The following is a 24,486-nucleotide window of genomic DNA, read 5'->3' on the forward strand; positions in this document are numbered from 1 at the left end:
TCAGTAAAGTAACACACTTCTCACCAAAATCCATACATTGGCCCCCAAACTGCCTCTGAAACCATGCTGCGGTGCCAGACAGGGTTCAGTCACTCATGGCTAATTCACAAACATAAGGTGGTTCTGCTTCCCCCGCCTCCCCCCGAGGGCTCACCTCCTCGCATTTGGTGCCACAACACGGTGGTACTTACATCTGGGAGATGCAGAAGGCGAGCTCTTTAAGATGATGTCACTGCAAGCAGCTCTCAGAGCCACCACAGTCAAGTCAATTGGGGGTTTCAAGGCACACAGGAGAGTTTTTCCTGCATAAATGAATTCCCAAACCCACCCTGGCCCTGCCCCTCAGGCCTGCAGCCAGGGCAGTGGGCTCCAATTTAAAAATTAACCAGCTGAGTGGAATTCAAAATGTGTCCACCAACCTCAAGTTGTTGGTTTCTTTCTTTTTTCTTTTCTCCTCCCAAGAAAAAAACCCGAAGAGAGTCAGGAAAGTCCTTTGCAACTCACTTTGCTCAAACTGGCACCCTGCCTCTCCTCTGGATCTATTCTGCCAATTTCCAGGTGTTGCCTAGATATTTTTTAATAACCCCACAGATTTATCAGCGTTTCAACTTGGAGGATGAATTGTCTATAGATTCATGATTTATGGTCCTCAGACCAATAACTACACGTGTCTTACTTATGCAGACTTCCATTGATTTTTAAAATCAGACTCAGTGGCCTAAGCCGCCTCTGAGCAGTGCCTGAAGAGCCAAGCGCAGAGTTAGTGTTTGCTGAATGAATAAATGGATGAATGAACACTCTAACCGAGGAAAGCAGCTCTTACTTACTAACACGTACACATACTCCTGACCCCTAACCCACATCACTTGCCCTGTCCCCAGGTCCTTCCAGACATCGGAGTCTAAGGCAGCCACCGAGAAGCAAGCTTTCTTTGCTTTTAGCCAAAGGCAAGCTAAGGTTACAACCTAGTTACAACTTCCTCAGGTCTACACTCTTGGGGAATTAGCTCCTAATCCCTTCCCTCAGGTAATTAAAAGCAAGTAAACAGACAAAATAAAACTTAATCGGCCACAAAGGTTTCGCTTTTCTACACACTTCCCCTCATTCAGCTTTTCTGGCCTCAGGTATCCCCAGGTGTTGAGTGGATCTACACCCCTGTGCCCCAGATTTGTCCGGGAGATGGTGAGGATACAGTTTGCCAAAAGATCCCTGACCAATTAGTTTCTAGTTTTGCTCCCCTCCTCAACGCCTGCAAACCTCCTTCCTAGAGGCAACAGGAGCTGGTGGGAAGGGAACAACTCAGGAGCCAGAGCTAGAATCTACTGCTAATTGGCCTTGGGACCCTGGGCAAGTCACTTCTCTGTTTCCTTATCCACCAAATTTAAATATGATGTACACTGGATTCATCTGTTAGGCTAAATGAGAGAAGGCAAAGGAAGTTGGAAAATATAGGAAAGGTCTCAAACCTACAAAATACTAGCAATATCTTCATTTAGTTCCCAACTTCTGGTTTTCCCTTCCAAGTGGAGGGTGGCTAACGTTCTCTGCCCGCTCAAAGGTACACACTCCTTACCAGCAACAGCTAAAAGGCTGGGCCCCAAAACAGAAGTGATACTTCCCTTTTCATCTCCTGTCTATGCCCAAGCCTCTAACAGCTAGCTGGGGAAGAGCGTCCGCTGCCTCCTCTTCACAAAGGGAAAGGTGCTTAGCATGGCAGAACGAACTTGGGGTAGGAGGTTGAAGTGGCAGTTTCTTGTGCTATCACTACCGAGTCTCAGTATCCTCATCTGTCGAATGGGAATGAAGCCACCTGCCTTGTCTATGTTGCAGGATCCTGGGGAAGTAGGAATGGGAGGCCCACATCTTATCCTGACCTAGAAATGCTTTCCTGGCCCTGAGCTCTCATCAGGGAGCCTTCCTGGAGATTCAAAAGGGGTGTGGAGGCTGAGGGATGCTGAGGGCCACTACCTTCTTACCTCCACCACCTGGCCAGGGAGAGGCCCAGGAGAGTGGTGCCCAGTGATCAAGGTCTCCTCATCCCGTCCAATGATGGCCTGGACTGGACAAGGGTGTCATAGCTTCCCCCGGTGAAGAGGGACTCCCACCTAGAAGAGTCTGACAATATCCACCTTGCTTCCCCATTCCCAGGAGGTAGCAAGGGCCTTAAGGGGAGTGAGACAGGGATCTAGAAAACTTAAGGAGACCGAGGATCAGAGAGAAGGAACAGGGTGAGAGGTAAAGAGAAGGTGAGAGACAGAAATGAACGCACAGACTGGCAGGGAGAGAAAGGGAAAGTGAAGAGCCAGCAGAATAGAAACAGAAAGGAGGACAGACACCGAGAGATGAAGACAGACTGACAGCGCGGGAGTGTCGGGAGGCGGGGAAGACAAAGGGGACCATCCGGTATTTTTAACTGGTCTGGCCTTTTAGAGACACCCTGTCCCCCAAAGGAAAGTCTAAGGGTCAGGAGGAGGAGGCTTGAGCGAGCAGCGGCTCACCCCGACCTCCGGTCTCCATCCGGCGCCCGGCCCCCTCCCCGTCCGGCTCCCCGTCCCAGCCCCCGCCCGGGTCCCACCTTCCCCCCAGCCCGTTCACTCACCTGCCAGCGCCAGGATCTGGGCCTTGTGCAGCAGCAGCGCACCCCAGTCGCGAGGGGCGCGCGGGGGGCTCTCAGGCCCGGCGCCCAGCTCCTCCGGGCCCCGGTACACCGCGTACACCTTCTGGTTGTCAAAATCCAGACGCGAGCGGGGGCTGAAGTCGCGCACGCACGACACGGGCAGCGCGTAGCAGACGTTGTCCTCCAGGAACCGCACAAAGGCGTACATGGTGGGCGCGGGGGCGGGCCCGGCAGCACGGAGGTGGGGACCCGGCGGGGGCGCGAGCCGCGCAGCCGGGCCGGGGGCGGGGGCGGCTCCCCGGGCCGGGGGTCCCCCCACTGTTATTGTTCCTGAAAGCTCCGCTCTGCCAATCGGCTGCTCTGGCCTGGGCGCGGAAAAGAGAGGGAGGGGAAAGGGGGGCGGGGGGCTGACGAGGGGGTTTGGAAGCGCACTGCCACTCGCAAAGTCAGACCCGAGCAATCACAGCCGGAGTGCGTTTCCAGTAGGGAGGGGAAAGGGCAGAGATTGAATTGCAATAATGATGATGATAATAATAGCATTGCAGAAAATAATGCATTAACTAAAAGTCGCGTTTGGGAGGGATTATATGGCTTCAACAATCGCACTGCAAAACAAATTGCATTACAACAAAAATTGGCATTGCAAAGGAGAGGCGAGACTGCGAGAGAATGAATGTGGCGCGCGCAGGAGTGGGGGGGGGGGGTGTGGGGCGGCGCGGGCAATCTTGTTTGGATCCCTAACTGTAAACTTGCACTTGCAATGGAGCAGAATTTTAGTGTTTCAAATAATTTTAGCCACTCCTCTCAGCCCCTATAGTTCACTTTTTTCTTTCTTTCTTTTTTTTGCAAAACTGCCAGCTCCTGCTGTGGGGAGGGTCAGTCCGCCAGAAAAGTTCCCCCAGAGCTGTCAAACTAGTTCTGACCAGTACTGGGGCTTATCTGGGATTTCCAGTTGGACCAGCTGGCTGGTGTAGGGGAAGGTTTGTTGTGGGCTGCTCTCAGCCAGGGCCGCGGGGGTGCCTCTGTAGTCTCCCTCCATTGGAGCACCCCTCTCGGAACTGGGCAGGACCAGTTGGCATGAAGTGGGAAATGCAGGGGTGTTCTGAGGAAGGCAAGACCAGGGCTGGCTGGCATTTCTGGAGCACCTTGAAAAGTTCAGGAATGGGGCTCTGGAATAGCAGTCCTTGGTCTGTCCCTACTATCACAGGCCTAAGAGATCCTGGAGGGTTTTGGTCTGCCCAGTCAGGCCAGGGACACCAGCTGAAAGAGGGTGACTGGGCTCCACATTCACAGGAACCCCATCTCACATCAAAGGGGGACAGGTCAGCACCCTCTCACTGACGCCTCTGTGAGGGTGGATTTTGTATCACATATGGCTACTTATCACCCCAGACGTAATTAGTGCCCAGCTCAGACCTGGCACTTGGTAGGGACTCACTGAATTTTGGGTGAATAATAATAAATATAACTCAAGTTAGACATTGTATCTATCAGAACTTGCCAAAATTAGGTTACTATATGAATAATACACCTTTCCTGGCCTCAAAACCCTTATAATCTGGTCAGGGAGTATCAAGTATTTATGTTATAGTGAGGAAAATGTTCTCAAAGAGGAATGTTTAATGGCAATGGCAGCCTCAATTAAGTGTTATATATATATATTTAAATTCATCTTAATAAACTCAACCTATAAAAATAAATGCACCAAAACGTTGTTTCTTAATAGTGGGGGGTGGCTTTACTTTCTTTGGTGTTTTATACTTGTATTTATTTTCCAGAGTAAGCAGGTATGACTTTATAATCAGAAAACATTAAACATTACTCTTTTAAACCCTTTGCACTCGCTTGCTTTTTTCTCGATTCCTTTATTCTAATGCTAACCGTGTCGAGTCACACTCGACATCCGAGTGCAAAAGGTTAAAAGCACTGTGCTCACATTTAAGATCAAATATACTAATGATGAAGTAGAAAAACCAAAACCCCAAACTACCTTACTGTGATTTAGGAAATACATTATACAGATGAACCCCATCAACACACACCTCCCAGATCCAAATGTACAGGTCAAGCTCCTTTAACTAAGCCCTGGTGTGTATGTGGTGCCAGTCAGACATGCTCATGAGTTGTCCTGATGCAGATGTTGGCCCACACACTTGTGGTAAGAAGAGGGCCACTCTATTGTTCCAGCAGATTTATCTTCATAATTATTATTTCTTTGGACTGATCTTAAGTGAGTTTTTATTTTAATAATACACTCCTATGGTCATCAAGGGGAAGTAATGTGTAGCAGGACTTCTGACAATTCAGGAGATGGATCATGCAGAGTTGGCCATATTTAATGAAAGTCCATGAAGCTCCAAACTATGTTTGCAAAGTAATTTCAAGTAGCACCATGCCCAACCGCCTATCCCATCTAAATGAGGGTGACCCCTAAATATGCTACCGGTCTCATCTCCTACCACCTTGCTGAACACAATGTACCCCAGACACCTTAAACTATTGGACATTTCCCAAGCTAGCATGTTTTATGAGGTCCCAAGCCTTTGTGCTTGCTCTGCCCGCATCCTGGGAAGTATTTCCTCCTGGAGTGCACAGTGACCTCAGCGTCCCCTGCAGACCAGCTCAAATGCCATCTTCGCTGTGAAGCCTTCTTTAACCACTGCCTCTCCTCAAGCACAGGTGGTCTTTTTCTACTATCTTGTCCCAGAACCTTTTATCTTCCCTCATTAGAACGAGCTATTTGAGAGGTAACAAAAAGGCTGAGTACCTTCCACATCCCAGGTTCCTCGCACAGGGCTGGGAAGTAAATGCTTATAGAACGAATGCATTAAATAAAGACACAGAGAACACAAATAGGAAACCTTTTGCATGGTTTCTTCTGAAACTCTGTCCATTTCAGAGTTGGAGCGTAATCCCAGCTCTATCTTTCCCACTCCCAGTGACCACAGGACAGAACACTGATTCCACTCCTTGTAAGACAGGCACATTCATGAACGTAATAAATACCACTGCACCCTCAAGTTCAAACAAATTCCCCACCCGAGTCAGTGTAAATAATTCTCACAAGGAGGCAGTTCCATTTCCCAAGAACCCAGAAAGAAAAGAACAAACAATGAAACGAATGCCAACAGAGTAAACACGGACTCAAATATGCTTTGCATGTAGGTGCGTAGAATGGATTCTAGAGGAGGACCGACAGGTACAGGACACTCCAAGAAACACCCTTGGGCAGCCTCAGAGCAACCAAAAGAGTTTCTGTTTCCTGGGCGACTCTCACAGTCAGTCTTTTACCATAACATAGCTTCGAGAAGAACCTACTAAGTTCTTCCTCTGCCTTAGTGAAAACCATCAGAGTACCTCTTTGATCTGGAGCCCACAGCCCCAGGCTTTACATGTACCAGAAACTCAAGATGTTGGTGATTCATGATTGGCAAGTAAAGACAGTTCAAAAGAACAGATTTCAGAGGTGGTTAAAAATGTCAATTGCAACCAAATTGTAGTTGAATCCTCTCTTCAATACCCCTGCCAAATGGTCATCCAGGTTCCTCTGATAGAGTTCTAATGTCAGGAAGTTTACTGCCACCCCTTAACTTTGGGAAACTACTGATTGACTGTTGGAAGGGCCTTTCTTACTTACACTGAGGTGGAATCTTATATCTTGTAGCTGCCAGACTAGGTTCACCACCAACAGTCTCATGTCAGCCCTTCAGATATGGAAAAACTTGGGATCCTCTCTCCTTAGGATTTTTTTTTTTTAATCTTTACCAGAGGAGTGAGAATATATTTTCCCATTGCTTTTTAGAGAGAATGGAAGGGACGAGAGAGAGAGACATCAACGTGAGAGAGATACATCAATTGGTTGCCCCCTGCTCACACCCTGACTGGGGCAGGGATTGAACCTGCAACAGAGGTATGTGCCCTTGACCAGGCTCTCTCCTTAAGATCTTGTCTGTTTTCTGCCCAGACATTTTCACCTCCTTCACTTATCTCTCCTCATATGACCTGGATTCAGTGATGATAACTGTGGTAACTACTTTTCCTCCAAAGCATACTATAAACCTTGCATGCCAGGCACCAAGTATATACGATCTCAATTAATTTCACACCAAATCCTTGAAATAGGTCTCAATCCCATGACAGAGTTAAGAAAACTGAGACTTATGGCAAAGCAGTTTAGCTCTGGGGAGTCCTGGAAGGTTTGGGGTGATATTTGAGAGCTTGTTTAGAGGTTCTAGCAGGGAAGTGCAACTACTCATATACCCTTGACTGAAGATCGGCGTGGTCCTCTCCTCTGGGGGGAAGGTCACCCACTTCGACAGAGTGCACAGCTTCAGGAGAGATGCACATGGGTGAGGGAGGAAGGGGAAGCTCGCCTAGCCAGCCAGATCAGGCAAATCAACCCTGGTGACAGATGTCAAAGCCAGATCATCCTCACATCCCATATTTGCATTTAGACAGACTAGGAGCCACGTGAAGGGAGGTTTAGAGGGAGGCAAAACTGGGGAGTGGGAGGACGACGGTGAGGCCGACTGTCCTCTCCCTGGCCCTCCCCTAACTCCTTCTTTCTGTGGACCAAATGTGCTTTGCCTCTCATCCAAGTTATTTTAATGGAGCAGAAAATGTACACATCTGGGGCAGCTTTGCAACTGCAACTCCATTGTGCTTTCCTGTTGTGTTTTGCAGAGCCTTGGGTTAATGTCAAGCTCCTTCAGTTCAGCCAGCTGAAGCTTGTTCAGTGGCAGCAGCGGGGACTTGTGTTTCATATTACTGCACGGAATTCTCAATGTACTTTGCAAAACTATTTTAAGGAGACCTGGGTTCTGTGCATTTTTAAAGCAATTGGAGCGTGTCTTTTCAACCTCTCTGCTAATGATTGACCACATTTTTTCATGATTTTGTGTTTGTTTCCCCCCCCCCCCCCTGTGATATTTAATTTGACTTTTCAAGTATTTGCTTTTAATTTTTTAAATTTATTTTAAAGAATTTTGCCCAGAAAAGTAACTTGTTGTGCAATAATCTCAGGACCACTGTCTTCTTGGGTGAGTTTAAGGAAGAAATGTTGATACCCGGTTAGGAGGATCTGGAACTATTGGGAGGTCCATGGTGGGCATTACTCTGAGCTGCATGCTATCAACCCAAAGCTGAGGCATCAACCCATGTGGTCCCCTGATCATGAAGTCTGGCTAAGTCTGGTTGTGGGGCATTGGGCAGGGGGAGAAAGGAGCAGCAGAGAGGAAGAAAGCAGGAAAGGGAGAAGTTGTATATTGAACGCAGGCTCAGAGGCCAGTGTACATCACCTGGAGTTAGAGGGAGTGCCAGCTGGTCATGCATGTGACAGCTTGGAGGCCTAAAGTAATGGGGGCTTTGGACTCAGACCAGGGCTTCAATCCTGACTTTGTCTCATCTTTGCTGCGACTTCAGGCAAGACAGTTCACCTCCTTGAGTCTCAGTTTTCTTACCTGTAAAATGGGGATATTGAAACATATCTTCTGAAGGTGTTGTAAGTGTTGTAAGAATTGGGGCAGAAGTTTTTGACCCTCCCTGAGTATCAGGTCCACTTGAGCTTAAAAAATAATCCACTCTGTTGAGCACCTCTGAGTTAGAAGGTTTTAGGTAACATGCTAGTCATATAGGAAATGCTCGACAAAGCATAGATATTATTTTCAGGGAAAATACACAGGCCTTGAAATAATTCTGAAGTATAATTTCTTCATCTCAAATATGACATACTAATGTGAAATGAAGACAGTGTATTGTAATGTTAGGCCCTGGATCCAAATCCTGGCCCAATAAGCAAGACCTATCCTTACTAAGTTTGTGGCCACAGACAAGTCTCTTAATCTCTCCAAGATTCACTTTCTTCATGGGAATCTTAATACATATGACTTCATAGGGTTGTTCTGAGGATTAAATGAAATAATCCATGTAAAATGCTTGCTTAGCACAGTAACTAACATATGGTGAGTTCTCAATTAAAGATAGTTGCTATTATTGTTGTTATCATGATTATTATAGTTATTATTAGGAGAGCTCTTATACCTATGAGGAGAGCAGGGTGCCCAATAAATGTTTATTGAGTCAAATTGAATATCATGAGCTGAACAACACTGATAATTATCCAACAAACACCCCAGAATGCTTTAAACAAGAGCCCGTGGGCACAGGTCATGGTCACTTTCAGACCTTACATGTTCAAGAGCCTCTGAGGCTACTGGCCTTGCCTAAACTTGCAGCAAACACTTCTAAGATATTGTGTTTGGAACCACAAACACAGGTCATTATTTCAAACTGACTTTGTTGAGTATTTTCTCAGAAAAAATAAAAACCTTTGTGCATTATACAAAACTAGAGGCCCGGTGCATGAATTCGTGCATGAGAGGGGTCTGGCCGTCCTGCCCCAATCACAGCCGATTGGGGCTGGCTGGCCAGGGGGGAAGGAGTGCGGAAGGTTCGCAGTTCAGCCCCATCCCCAATCAGGGTGGGGGGGGTGCTGATCAGGGCTGGGCTAGTGGGGGGAGGAGGGCCGCGGGAGGTTGGCAGGCTGGCCCCGCCCCCATCAGGCCTGTTGGCCAGCCACAGTGCACATCATAGCAACCAGTCATTCCAGTAATTCCAGCCTTTCTGGTTACTTGGCTTTTCTCTTATGAAATCAACTTATTCTGTTATTTTTTTCAGATGAAATGCCACTTCCTCAGGAGAGTCCTCCCTGTCTTCCTCCTCCCATTTTCCTCTATAGGCTAGGTCAGGTCCCCGGCACATATTTCTGCAGCTCCTTACATTACTCTTCATGGAGTTTATCATAGTATGTAATATAAGTTTAGTCTATTATTGACTGTCTTTGGCTCTAGATCTAAAATTCCACTGGAAAAAAGACCCTATCCAATTTTCTCACTGTCATATCCTGGCACCTTGCCTGGCACATGGGAGACTCTAAGCCAGGCGTCCTCAAACTACGGCCCGCGGGCCACATGCGGGTGTTTTTGCCGTTTTGTTTTTTTACTTCAAAATAAGATATGTGCAGTGTGCATAGGAATTTGTTCATAGTTTTTTTTTTAACTATAGTCTGGCCCTCCAACGGTCTGAGGGACAGTGAACTGGCCCCCTGTTTAAAAAGTTTGAGGACCCCTGCTGTAAGCAAATAGGTGTTGAATGAGTGTGTGTCTGAAACATAGACCCTAGAAGACAGAAAAGCCCCCAAAGTTGAGGAGCAAGGGGTGTCCCGACAGCTTTATTTTGTCCCTCTGTGTCTCACCTTCTGCTTGTGAGTGTACAGGTTTCCCCATCCCCACCATGTCTGGCTTCCACAACCTGGCCCCCAAACCAATCAAAGTCCCTTTTGTAGTTTTCACTTAGCACCACTAGACAGGTTGACATTTTCAAAATGTTTATCTGAATATCAAGAAAGAACAAAATGGAAATAATTATAGAAAAATGCACATAGCAGAAAAAGTCAGGCTGACAGTCACCCATGGTTGGCATACACTAATACCAATAATAACATAATAGTATCAGAAACTTCATGGACACAGTCTATGGTCCTCCCAGAAACAGGATGATTCCACCTCATCCTACAAAGCTAGACTTCCTTTTTACCTTGCTGTTGGCTAGAAATCATCGACTCTTCAATCCCTTACTCAGTTAGGGATTGGATCGCTGCCTCATCTTAGTCTTCTGATGATTTCAACATTACTTGGGAGGTATCAGGGCAACCGACCTTCCTTCAGACCACTTGCTAACTCTCTGGTTATCTCTGCTCAGCTCCAGCACCCCATGGCTCAGAATGTCTGCCTTATACAGGTCTTTAACACCACCACCCCTCCTCCCACATTGTAATTCACTCTTAGGCTTTTGTTTGATAACTCTGAGCTTGGTGTTCTAGGTCAGAGGCATGAAAGAGAACGCTCATTCAGAGAGTTAAATCATCTTAGAAGTACCCAGCAAACCATAAAGAACTCTGATTTTCTTAAGACTGTCTGTCTCCTATCTATGCCACAAATTCAGTGCCAAATCAGAGAAAATGAATGAAAATGGAATTAACAATTACTGATTTCCATGCTAGAAACTGGACTGGTTGCCTTACATATTAGCTCCTTTAATCTTTTCAAAACACCTCATGAGGTTGGTAGTATTCTATCTACTTTTCTGATGAGGAAACTAAGACTTACAGAGGAGATAGAAGTTGTTAACAGTCATATGGAGAAGACTTGAACCTTGGCTTCATGATCCGAAGCCTGGGTATGGAGGGCTATGTGGATAGGCCTTACCTGAGGGTCTCCTAAAGCAACAAGCCACTGAATTGACTGTGGGGATTAATTGCTGCACTGCTCTCCTTTTCCCCAGAGGGTTGACTCCCCATCTACAAATATGAGAACTGGATCTTATGGGAAAGTCCAACATCTATCATTCTAAGCACCCCTAGCTTGAGTAGGGAATGAGTCTGTGAATACTGATGATTTGGACTACATTATCTGGGGTTTCTTAAATCATGTCCTCCTTACTCCAGAGACTTTGAATTTCTCAAGCACTCTGAGGTTTCCAACTGCTCAAGCAGATTTCTACAGTCTTATACCCACTGTTGGTGGCTAGAGAGTCGGAACCTGTTGGGAATCACCTGTTACATGGCCTGGATGGAGGTTCCTCTGAGCCTTAACAAAGGAGGATCAGAGAACTCCAATCAGAGGTATCTCTGTGAAGAGTGTCAACCCCCTCCCTGTTTTAACCCTGCTATTACTTACTTGGAGGAATAATGATAGGAATAATAGCAGTGAACTCCTGTGGAGTGCTCATCTCATGCCAGGCTTTATAGACATTTCTCATTTAATCCTCAAAACCATCCTGGGTGGTAAGTACTATTAATGTGAGCCTCGTTTGAAAGTTGAAGAACCGCAGGCAAAGCATAGGGATGTTAGGTAACTTGCCCAAGGTCACACAGGACTAAATGATGGAGCCAGGATTCAAACACAGGCTACTTGACTCCAGAGACCCAACCCTGGACTTCTCTACCCTGATTCTGGTACCCTTGGAGTTTGACTCTTGCCCTACTAATAAGGATAGGGAGCTGGTAGAGCATTCATCCTCAAAGGGCCATATGCAGGTTCTTTGGGAATGTCCAAACCATCTTGATTGGTTCAGGTGAGACTCTGGCAGACATTATCTCAGAAAGGACCCTGGAATGCATTGATATTTTCATCCTATGCCGTGGTGGAAGGCCCAGTAGTTAACTGGCCAGACCCCCACCTCCACCAAGCTAATGCATCCTGCCACCTTGCTGGGCTGACAGAGGGTCTCTGATCACTGAGATCTGCTCATGGCTCCGCGGTCTATTCTGGAGAGGCAGCATGGCACAGAAGAGGATGCAAGGCAATATGAAAAGTGGAAAGTGCAGAGGCTTTGAACTCAGAATTGGGTTCAGTTACTGCTCTATTGCCAAGGTACTTGGGCAAATCTGTGCCTCTTGGGTCTTTCAGCTGTCAAGTAGAGTTTCATAAGGTTTTCAAGGCATCTAAAGACCATGCAGGTAAAGTGCAAAATGCCTCACACAGTAGGTTCCAGAAACTATCAGTTATCTTTTCCATTCTCATCTTCTGAGAAAGGCTCTGTTATCTTTTCTTTTCAGGAGGTCACAGGGCACTGACCAGGATGGATGCTCAGCAGCCAGGTATTTCTGTGGACAGTGTCTTCCCCCTCCCTGAGTGCTGGGCAGCATTTTTGCAGAGGTGCACCCCCATCCTTCCTGGCCAACCCTGGGCAGCTTGCCTTGTGTAAGAACACTGGGGCCTTAGTAAGAGCTGTATCTTATCTTATGGAGTTTGGGGACTTGAGTTTGGGGTTCTATTGTCTGCTTTTAAAATCATGTTCAGATTTTGTATGTTTAAAACATGCCTTTAGAATTGTGAAACATAGTGTTCTCAATCATAAAAAAGGATGAGTTATATTATGCCTTTCTGTTTCCATTTCTGGGTTCTTATTTTGTCTCCTTGTATAAAATGTTCTGTGATGCCCTGCCTCATGTCTTAACTCATCTGGGATACTAGCTGTGAAAATTTAGACAAGATTCTTAACCCCAGTATGATTGTCTCATTCATTCATCCATCCATCCATCCATCCATCCATCCATCCATCCATCCATCCATCCATTTACTAATGAACTATTTGTTGAGGGCTTATTTTGTGCCAAAAGTTTTGCTTAATATTTGGTATACAGTGGATAAATAGACAGACTGAGTTTTCTTATCTATAAAGTGAGAAACTAAAAATATTTCAGGATTGATGAGAGAGAATGAGATGATATATATAAAAGAGAGAAAGAGACAAGAAGATTACAATTTATTGAGCTCCCTACTCTGTCTCTGATAATGCTAGGTGCTTCGTATGCAATCCTCATAATAACTTGGGAAGTAATTGTTGTTACCCTCATTTCACAGATGCATTGACAAAGGTTCAGAGAGGGAAGGTGAGGGTCCAAGTCATGCATTCAAAGCAGGTGTGAAGTTCATGCAATTTCCACTTTGCCATGTTACTTCCAGTAGTCCCTGGCATATTGCTTGTCACTTGGTAGGTACCGTAAATCCCATCACCCACGCCATGTAAAATCTGGGAGGCTGTGCTCCTCTTCCTGCTGCTGACACATCTGATAGCACTGATAGTGGTTTGGGTAGAGTAAGAGGTATCTGAACGGAAAATCCAAATCCTGTCCCCTAGTTCCTTAGGGAACAAGATGCAGAGAAGGCTCATGAAAGGTGGGGATGGGAACATATACCATAAACTTACAGATTAAATTTGCTGTTGAAATATGAAAACAAGTTATCAATAACTCCAGTCACCAGGGAGGGACTCTGTGGTTCTCTGGCAGCCAGATTCATCAGCATAGGAGTCAGCTGGGACATGGATTTTTGGCAAGAGGAACATTATTTTTCCCAAGCCAACCCTTCTGTGCTGCTGTGACCTTGAAAAATGAAACATTCAAAACTCTGTATTCCTCTGACTCTCAGTCACTCCCCAGGCGCAGGCACACCTCAACCGCTCAGCAAGAAGGGACATCTTTCCACTCGAGATGTTCAATGTCCATAGAAGAAAGAGTCTGGTGGAAACATCTGCTTGGGCCTGCACAGGTTCCCCAAGCTGAAGAGAGAGATGAAATCACCACGCTCACACTGGCAAGGAGGCTGCAGCCCTGTCCCAAGCCAGACAAGCTGGACCTGTGCACCCTTCTCTCCCCCACCTCTGTGTTTGGACAGGTCACAGTGAGAACTCATAACAGACTCACCAGGATAGGAGTCAGACAACACTGTCCACATGGTTTTAACTTTCTGAGCAAATCCTTAACTTTGGTGTTAAGAAAAGGAAGGGCCATGCTTGAGAGTGCTTGTTGCCACTGAGAAAACCTGTGCGGGTTACTCACCAGAATGAAAAGACAGACATGGAAGAAGCAAAGCAGAGTTATGCACAAGAAAAAAAAGGTAACATAAAAAAATATCTGTTCCTTGGCATAGAGAAAATTTTCTCTTTTCTTGGCAATGTAATAAACACCTTAAAATAGTTACGAAACGGAAACCGATTCTGTAGAAGCTGGAAACCAAGAATAGTGACTTCAGAGAACTTAGAGCCCAAGCCTCTCATTCTAGAGATGATGAAACAGCACAGAGGTCAATGCTTTACCCTAAGTTAGGTCAGCAATGGGACCCACTTCCGTCGGGCCTCTTCCCTGACCTATGGGCCCAGGTTACAGGGGAAAGCCTTCAATGCATGGTGGTCCCACCCATGCCCAGAGCATTCCCTTACCTAGCCCCAGAGAAACATCCACCTCTTCATTCTCAAGGTCTAGCACTGAGAGAAGCCTCTCCTAGCTGGGAGAGGTAGTGAGAGGCCCTCCTGATTCTGTCCCCTGAGGTGAGACCCTCCCCTTGCGTCTCTCCAACCTACTGCCATTTCCATGCTGCCCCCTCTGCACGTACCCTCTATTCCCCACCCCACAACCAGGGCTGCTGCCGATTTAACACTGTGGCGAAAGCATGAACCCAACCCGTTTCAGGGGCTTGGCCTAAGTACACCTGAGGCAGCCTGGATTCAGAGGCTGGACGGCAACGAGATGAAGGAAAAGGGAGCAGAGTGTAGTCTGTGATCTGAGCTTTGAAATCAGACAAATCTAGCCCCATCCCTGCTGCGCAGACCTGAGCAAGTCACGTGACTTCTCTGAAGTTTGGTTTCCTTATCTGTGGGGTAGAGAGACCTACCTCCCAGGATGTGTACAATTAAATGAGAGAGCACACAGAAAGCATCTAGTGTAGAGCTTTGCACATAGTGGCCGCCGGTATACATAAAAAAAACCTGATTTACAAAGCACAGGTTGATAGTCAATCATTCAAAACATCACGTGAAGACAGAGACACAGGTATAATGCTATGTGCCTACAGAGGCAGAGACTGGAGTGACGTGGCTATAAGCTAAAGAACGTCAGAGGATTGACCGCCACCACCAGGAACGAGGAAGAGGCAAAGACGGATGCTACTCAGGGTCTCAGAGGGAGCCGGGCTCTGCTGCCACTTTTGGATGCCTAGACTCCAGAATAGCGAGAGAATAAATATGTTTCTGTTGTGTTAAGCCACCCAGTTTAGGGTAGTCGGTTACAGCAGCCCTCGGAAACTAGTACAACTGGGGAGGCACGCAGGGGAGCAAATGCAACCATTATAACAGAAGTGGAATAACACTTATAGTTTCCTGAGCTGAGCCTGTTCCATTTATTCAATCATAATTATGTGATCTTGGTTAAACCAGGACAGCTTCTTGTAAGCCTCGGTGCTGATGGAGGTCTGTCTGGGTGGAGGTAGTTTATCTAGGAAGTGGACACCCGTGCCTGCCTCAGAGAGCAGGAGCAGACATCTCCAGGATAGCTCGAAGCTCAACAGGCAGGGAGGGAAGGCAGGGGACTCAGCATTTGGGCTAGAGAGCAATTGTGAGCAGGAGCAGAGACGTGTGAACTGGTTTTGGAAGTTTGGAGAAACTGGGACTGGTTAGGCACTGCTGGAGCACAGCGCTGATGCTCATCTGCCTTCTAGACCACCTTCTCCACCTCGCTATCCCACAGCCACCCCCTACTCAAAATATCCCAATCGGAACTCGGCCTTTCCTCCTACCCTCAGCCATACCACCTCCTCCCTGTTCACCTCCTGCCTTTGCTGACTTGGTGAATGGTCCGCCACTCACCCATGCAGCTCCCCTAGAGGTCCCAGAGCGCCTGTATGCTCAAGCCTTGGAAACTGACTTCCTTTCTGTCCCAATTTACACAGTCATTTCTGAGCTTCACTATCTCTGGTTCTGATGGATTCTCACTTGGCACAAGCTCCCAACTCTCCAGCTGTGTCTCTCGGCCATAATCCTTCCAGCCAAGCCTCCCTGCCAGATAATTAATGATCTGTAAACAAATGCTTAATTGCATCAGGGGAGCACATATTTAAAGAGACTGGGTGATAAAGCAAAGGCTCCTTTTTATCACATGAAGAATATTTATCTCACAAACTCTCAAATATTTCTATCACATGAAGAATATTTCTCTCACAAACTCTCCCCACCTTCAACTGATCAGTTAGCCTGCATTTTCATCTCACATATTAAACCTTAACACTCTCTTGAAGCAGGATCCCCTAAATAAAAAGCACGAAAACCTGCCTGAAGGACAGATGGCATTAGTCTGAGGCATAGCCACATCAGGTGCTTCTAGAGACATGAGACCTTCTTCTCTTTCTGGGTCTAGTCCTGTTGGCCCCCAGACTCAACACTCGAGCACTTGCTGAGAGAAAGAAAATGTTGGCTCCTGGCAAGAAGGGGAAGGAAATGTGGATTTATTAAGAATCTAATATATGCCTGGCTCTTCTACTTATGTTCTCTCATTTTCCTCTTCACAACAACCCATGAGCTGCTACCCACCATATAAACAAGAAAGTTAAGAACCTTTTCAAGCCAGTGGCAGCATGTAAGGGGAACTGACATAGAAGGTGCCTGAATTAAATATAATGAGATGATCATCTCCATGCACATCCTTTGAAGATGTTTAGGTTATCTAGTCAGCCATGTTGCCTTTTCAGAGTTGATATGAAGTCATCAGTCAGAGCGCATGCCTTCTGCCCAGTCATGGTGATTCCCCATGAGTGGGTGGGCACCCAGGGCTCGGTGGGCAAGAAGCCACAGTGGAAACTTTTGTGTGTGCTCCTGCCTCTGACCTCGTGCTGGGAGCCAGTTGGTTGCTGCTCTGGGAGGGGCCAATCCAGCCACACTGGCCCTTAGAGAGGAAGCACCTTGGCTCAGGTTTGAAATTGAGCCTCCTCTAGGGAGTGTGAAAAGGTGGTTTCCTTACAGTTCGGAATGGCCCAGCTGTTCTAGAAAGAGGAAGCACAGAACATTTTTAGAATAGTCAGTGGGGTGCAACAGAACCCAGAGACTGTACCCATAGAAACTCTCCCCCTGCTCATTGGTTTCAGAAAGCACTCAGTGTTCACAGAGCCAGGCCCTGGATCGTCCCTCTCTCCCTCTTTGAGGGCCATTCATATCTGCACTTACACATGTTCAAGTCCTTCCCAGTCTCAAAACAGGACAATAGCCACCTCAAAACCCTCACTCACCCCTGCCTCACCTCTAGTTACCTCCTTCTCTCCTCCTCTTCACAAGCAAAACTTTTGGAAAGAAAGTAGGGTCCACACTTCCTGGATTCACTCACCTCCTATTTATCCCAGCCCCACTGCACTGAACCTGCTCTGCAAGGTTATCAATGCTCTTCCAAATTCAGGGCATTTGGTCCCAGCAGCATCCACCTTGACCTTCTTTCAGAAATGTTTTCCCTTTGACTTCAGCAGTCCTAATTCCTTCCTAACCATTCAACAGTCCTGTCTTCATGGTGGGCCCCTCCTCTTTTACCCACATTTTTGATGTCAGTATTTTTCAGAATTCTGCCCTAGAATTCTGGCCTTTTATTCTGTGTACTCACACTCTTAGTGCAGACTTCTCTCTTGAGCTTCTGACACATATGCATACAGCTGTTTACTAGACATCTGGACTTTGTGGTCTAAATGGCATCTCAAATATTCCAAACCCATCTCTGCAAACGTTTCTCCCCAAGCCTGTTTCTTCTCAAATGTTCTCTGTTTTAGTCATGAGCACCGTCATCCACCGGTGGTCAGGTTAGAAACTTGTGAGTTCTTCTTGACTTCCCCTGTCCTCTCACCTCTTAGTCATCAACTCCTACCCATTCAGGCTCCATAAATATCTCTCAAATCTATCAGTGTCCCTTCTTATCCACCTTGTTCCATTTTAATTTTTATCTCTCTGCTTACCCCTCCCCAATGCATTCTCCAAACTGAGCAATCTTTTCAAATGCAAACAAGATCATGTTACTCCTTAAATAAGATTTGTCAAAGGCTTCTCAACCATCTTCAGAAAAAGTCCCACATGATTTAAATCCAGTTAGTCTAACTTCCACCAATTCTCTGGGCTCAACTCATGCTATGTACTTCTTCATTCTCTGCCTCAGTCAAACTGGCCAACACCTGGTTCTTCTCCTCCTCCTTCTTCTGTTAACCTTTTTGACATAATTGTAGACTCACGTACAGTTGTAAGAAGTAATCCAGAGAGATCTTAGGTTCTCTTCCCCCATTTCCCCCCAATGGTAACACCTGCATACTATAGTGCAATGTTCACACCCAGGACATTGACACTGATACAATCCATTGACCTTATTTGTAATTTCACCAGTTACATGTACTCGTTTGTGTGTGTCTTAGTTCTATGCGATTTTACTACATGTGTAGACTCATGTGATGACCACTACAGTTAAGATATAGAACGGTCCCATCAGAAGGACCTCACTGGCCTCCTGATGATTCCTAGTGGGCCAACTCTCTTACTTCCAGGCCTTCTCACAAGCTGTTCCCCCTGTTGTAATATGTTCCCCCAACAACCGTCATTTGGCCAATTACTGTTTATCTTCCAGGCCTCAGGTTAAATATTCATTCTTCAAAAGACTTTCCCTGGTCCCACACTTGGTCAGGGCCCTTGCTCTCTGTTCCATTAGCATCCTACAACCTTCTCTCCCATCATAGCCCGTTTTCTCATCCCTTGATAGGTAATAACCTGTATGAAGGCAAAGGTTGTTTTGTGGTTTGCTTGCTTCTGTGTCTCCAACACCGAGCACAGTACCCGCCACAAGGAAATTCTTAAATTAAATGAGAAGGGATAATGAATTTGTGGATACAGGTGAGTCGGGTGGTGCTCCCTCCCTCTGGGGGCTCCCAGTCATGAAACAGGCCTTCTTGTCCAGGACTTAGTGCTGTCTCAGAAGGAAGCACCAGAGGCTGTGGGGACCCAGAGCATCCATTTCCTTCCAGCTTCCAAACATACAAAGTTGGCACAGCCAGGACCAGAAAAGTCCTCGAGTACATGTGCCCAGAACCCTGAGCAATTTGGCAGATCAGCTAAGTGAGGCAGACGCTGTGGTAGTGAGCCCCAAGGTCTGATTTCAAAGACCTCAAGTGGACAATGTCTCAGTCCCACAGACTGAGCAGCAATCTTGGTCACAGACCTCGTCCTGATATGAGCCACCCGATGAGTCCTGATCCTGACACAGACCCTGACACTGTCCAACCATATGATAAATTTAGAGTCTTCCACAAAAACAGGTAGGGAATGGCAAGCCTTCAGGGCACCCCCCTCTAATAGGAGGAAGGCAGAACCCAAAGCACAGGTCCTCCTAGGGGGTCAATAACATAAACACCCTAAGAAGAAAACTAGAATCATTGAGTCTTAAAGAGTCAAAGCTGGAAGGGCCCTCAAAGGCATTATGTCGCCTATAGTACCTTATATAGCACAGAGAATGGGAAGCCAGCTTACTGCATAAGGAGATGAAATGTTAACATTTCATATCTAGATGGGAAAGCCCTTGTTCCCATTTCTGAATCTTTCCTAATTAATTTTTCCAAAGCATAACTGAACTTTGACTTAGAAACATCAAACTAAATATTTCCCCGGGCCTCCAGCTGACCTTCTCTACTGTAATTGCCCCCACCAGCCAGATGATCTATTTAAAGCACAAGGCTAGCCAGGTTGCTCTCCTGCTGAAACCCCTTCAGTGGCTTCCCATCCCCTTCAGGATGGAGTCCAGGTTCCTTAGTCTACAGCGGAGCCCTGCCTCCTCTCTGGCCATGTCTCCTGCCTCTCTTCACATCCCACTGATGCACACTGAGTACACCACGCTGTCTTATGCTTATGTTGAAGCCGTGCCCATTCCCAGAATGGATTTCTCACCAATCTCTGCCTGATTAACTCCTTGTTAACCTTCTACATTCACCTTAGCCATTCTCTCTTCCAGGGAGCTTTCCTGGAACTCTTGGGTTGGGCTACTACCCCTCACCTGGCCTATCCCTGTGCCTCCCCACATCATGCCACATAGAACCTTTGATTGGGTCATGTTTATGAGTCTGTATCCCCAGGATTCTGAGTTTTTGGGCGACAGGAACTGTGTTTTAATCATCCCTGCCCCCTCAGTGCCAAAAGACCTGGCACCTCAGAAGCTCTTGGACAATTTGCTGGAACAGGAAAGCAATTCCATGATTAACATCAAGAGTGTCCTGTGTGCCTGGCAGTTAGATGCTTCCATGTAACATGTCACTTCACTATCCTAACAGCACTGGGATCACTCAGCACTCTCCACAGAGCCCTTGTTACCCAGAGCAGTGACTGCAAGTGTCCACCTATCCCAGGCCCTACCTTCTATTCCAACCCAGTGACTCTGGATTCATGTCCACCTGCTCACCTCGCACCTGGACTCACCTCTCTGCCTGGTCCCATCAGGTGGGATCCAGGGTGAGACTCTTTGCCTGTTTCACTCTGGCTCTCACCCTCAGCACCGAGCACTGCAGTCCGCATACTTAACCTGTTCCAACCCAGGGGACAGCCAAGGCTCGAGGACCTCAGTCCCAACCTAGTGTGACAGGTCCTTGATTAGAGGAGAGGAAAGAGTAGATCAAAGTGGGCTTGATTACACTGATGTTCCAAAGACAACAAGGAAGCTCAGTCACGATAAGTAATGTGCCCAGGTCACATGACCTGGCTTCTGAGACCTAGCATCTCCTCCTGTGTGTAGGGCACCTTTCCTCTCCTTTCAGACAGGCCCTTCTATAGCCTTTGGAGGCCCACCTACTTGTCCATTTCACTCTTTGATTATGAGATATCCAGGCAGGGGCTGTTACCTGGCGCTGTCCCCAGGGTCAGCCTGCAGAGAACAGTGTTGGGAAGCAGATGCAGGAGGACAGCTCAAGCTCTGCCCAGACTCCCTCGGGCTACCTGAAAGTTCTGCCCTTCCCCTACTTCTGCTTCCAAAGGTACTTGAAATCCTCCTTTGCATTTGGTTTGGCACCAAAGAAGCAAAGCTATTAAATGCATTTTCTTGTCAACTTTTTTTTCTTTATAATTGATACTAAATTCCTCTGTAAAGAAACACACACCCTCAACCTCTTAAGGAAAGCTAGTCATGGTATAATGGCTTAAATAAAAGAATTGTGAAATTCTGGGGAAAGTACCAATCTCTACTTTAACCCTTTTGTCCTCAGAACACCAAGCTCTCAGGTGAAATTTTTGAGGCTGTGAAAAGAGAAAGTGTTTTGGAGTTAGATAAACTGGGTTAAAATTCTGGCTTTGCCTCCCAGAAGCTAGGAACCTCGGGAAAGAAACCTGAGAGTCATCCTGTTCTCTACCCTCTCCTTACTCATTGCACCCCATCTTTACGCCAGTCCTGCCTGGGAGACCTTCTGAATGGTTCTTCCCCAATCTCTGCTTCAGTTGAGAGCTGGTCTGGTGATTAAGCATGTGGGTTCTGGAGTGGGACTGTCTGAGCTCGAATCCCAGGTTTCTTATTTACTGTGCTATACCAGGTAATTCACTTAACCTCTCAATGTTTCTGTTTCCTCATCTGTAAAATGAGGATTAAAAAATCTCTGGCCCTAACTGGTTTGACTCGGTGGATAGAGCGTTGGCCTGCGGACTGAAGGGTCCCAGGTTCGATTCCGGTCAAGGGCATGGACCTTGGTTGGGCGCACATCCCCAGTAGGAGGTGTACAGAATGCAGCTGATCGACGTTTCTCTCTCATTGATGTTTCTAACTATCTCTCTCCCCCTTCCTCTCTGTAAAAAAATCAATAAAATATATATATATTTAAAATCTCTGGTTGTTAACAAGATTCAATGAAACAATCCCTATAAAGCATAATCCCTGGCCCAGAGTAGGAGCTCATGAACATTAGCTTTTCTTGTTATTTCTTATTATCTCCTTTCTTCAGGCTATTATCATGCAACTCCACCTTCCCTCTGCCCTAAGGGCCCCATGCCCAACCTCTGCTCTTTCCTGCAAAGTCTCCTGCCTGAGTTCTCCTCCTGCCCCAGTGCCTCTTCTCCAACCCATTCTCTGTGCCATTGCCAAAATATTCTCTCTAAAGGTAGATTTGATCCTGTGATGTTCAGATGAGAAACTCCACCCCACTGTCTGTTGGATAAGACCTGAGCTTGCTAGCTTTGCGGACAAAGCCCTCCATTATTAGGGTCCCTGCATACCTCCCAATAACCTCAAGAGGAAAGTTTCATTTATTGCCTCAGACTCGGTTAATTGATGGTTCCCAAAGTCCTACAGTTATTCACTGGTCCAACTGCAATTTATACCCAAGGCTGGTGAGCCCAGAGCCTGTGCCCTGTGCATTGGCCCACACTGCCCCTCCCACACTGACCATCATGAGCTGACAATAAGAGGCAGCATCAGATAAGCAAGAAAGGAACAGTGCACCAGGTGGGAAAAAGGAGCTGGCATGGACACCTCACACATCACGGTGGAATACCTGGCTGGGTAAGGTTCCGTGGAGAGCTGGGCTCTAGGCACCTGGGGGAGGACAGGATCTTGAGGATAATATTGGAGGAAAATACTGAAGCTGTGATTTCAGAATTATCTTATGAGATGAAGTGAGATTCAAGTCTGAGTGGAAACATGTGCTTCAGATGCTGTTCTCTTCGTCCCCAGCACTGGCAGGGCCCCAGGCAGCTCTAAGGTTTTGTTCTTGGTTTTAGTTACTGTTCGTGGAGTGGAAGCATCATGCTAGGTTTCAGGGCTTGCCAGGTTCTGTGTAATCCAGAGATTAATGGGCTGCAGGTTGGTTGGGGAGGGTGAAGCGTCCTTCCCTCTTGAGTTCCTTCCTTGCAGTGATGCCATCCACATATCCACCCAAATATCCATCCATCCGCTTAGCAAACCTTCTGATACCTGCGGGACACCAGGCCCCAGGGCTGGAAATGCAGAAAACTGTCAGAAGTCTTTCTTGGCCTGTAATACTTATCCTTTCATGGCGAGACTCTCTACACACAGTGACTGCCCTGTGTGAAAAGTGAAAAGTGTCCTGGGCCTGGGCAGGGTGGGCTGGGGAATCTTTTTTTTTTTTTTAAATATATTTTATTGATTTTTCACAGAGAGGAAGGGAGAGGGATAGAGAGCCAGAAACATCAATGAGAGAGAGACATCGACCAGCTGCCTCCTGCACACCCCCCACCGGGGGATGTGCCCGCAACCAATGTACATGCCCTTGACCGGAATCGAACCTGGGACCCTTCAGTCCGCAGACCAATGCTCTATCCACTGAGCCAAACGGGTTTCGGCAAGGGCTGGGGAATCTTCCCAGAGATGATACCTAAGCAAGCTTCTCAGTGATCACTCTCCTAGGATTTATTTCAAAAGGCAGATTTGTGTTGTTGCTCTTTGTGATTATAATTGCAGAATGATATACTCTCACTTGGTGTTGTGGAGCTTTCAGGGCGTGCAGGGTGGAATAGTGGCTTGGCAGAGTCCCCTGACCTAAAATGTAGGTCCATATCCTCAGTGGAACTTCAGCTATAGACCTGGGATAATACCATCATTGCCTGAGATTTTGTAGCGGAAGTGCGGGGCAGACCTGAAGGTCACGTGAGAGGAGGAACGTGCTATCGCTGAGGCTATGCTAGGGGCCCAGGGAGTTCCTGTGAAAAGACAGTGGCCTGGATTGCAGGCAGCTCTGCCTCTGACCAGCTGTGACTGCACAAGTCACTTAACTGCACCAAGCCTCAGTTACCCGCTTTGCCCAGCAGGGACAATATTACCTTGCCTGTGCTTCAGATCCTAAAATGGCAGCTACTGGTCCCTGGTCTCCCATTCTAGGCTGTATGCCACTCTTTCTCGGCCTCTTTCCCCATCTGTGAGCAAGACAGGGCACTGAGGCTCTGTGCAGAGAAAGAATGAGAGGCTATTCTCTATGGGCTCTTTAGCTTTGACATCCCATGCATAAAACAACAGCCAGATTGGACTGTTGCTTAATTCTATCCAAACTGCCAGATAGGCATTTGAATAAGTAACCTAATATATACATTTTCACTCTCTTCGATATTCAGGTCGTCTCCAGGCTGGAATGAGTTTTCAGAATGATGATTGCTTAGAAACATACCATTCCAGATACGAATGAGAATATTTTTGCAATATTCAGTTCAACATAGATGGGAAGGTATGAGATTAGGTTCTGCAAATAATCACATCTTTCACATCTTGGACGCCTATACACATACTTAACTACACGCCTTTCTTTATAACCTTGGAAATGCAAATCCCTGGGCCATGAGAGGCCTGAGCATACCTCTTGTGTTCAGTCAATTCTCATGTGAAAATGGCAGAGCAGGGCAACAAAGATGTGATCTCTCATCCGGTGTATGAGGCCCTGCTGCACCACCATCCCTGTCCGATAAACTGCGGTCTGGTCTCCTTGCATTCCAGCACCAACAGAGAGCTCACTACTTCTCAGAGCAGCTGATCCCACCTATGGGCA

At 46.8% G+C, this 24,486-nt stretch overlaps 2 protein-coding genes across 2 annotated transcripts in view; both read right to left on the reverse strand.

The window, feature by feature from the left end:
* Window positions 1–2,983, reverse strand: part of BEND5 (BEN domain containing 5) — a 48,273-nt gene extending 45,290 nt beyond the window's left edge. The window contains exon 1 of the mRNA XM_079778237.1: window positions 2,600–2,983. Within this exon, the coding sequence (XP_079634363.1) occupies window positions 2,600–2,825 (226 nt within the window). The 5' untranslated portion in view covers window positions 2,826–2,983. The remainder of the gene's footprint in view (window positions 1–2,599) is intronic.
* The window catches only part of AGBL4 (AGBL carboxypeptidase 4), a gene marked incomplete at both ends in the record, with an annotated part of 953,795 nt that overhangs the window by 199,369 nt on the left and 729,940 nt on the right, over window positions 1–24,486 (reverse strand). The window lies entirely within an intron of this gene.

The sequence above is a fragment of the Cnephaeus nilssonii genome (assembly GCF_951640355.1).
Source record: "Cnephaeus nilssonii genome assembly, chromosome: 7".
Lineage (NCBI taxonomy): Eukaryota > Metazoa > Chordata > Mammalia > Chiroptera > Vespertilionidae > Cnephaeus > Cnephaeus nilssonii.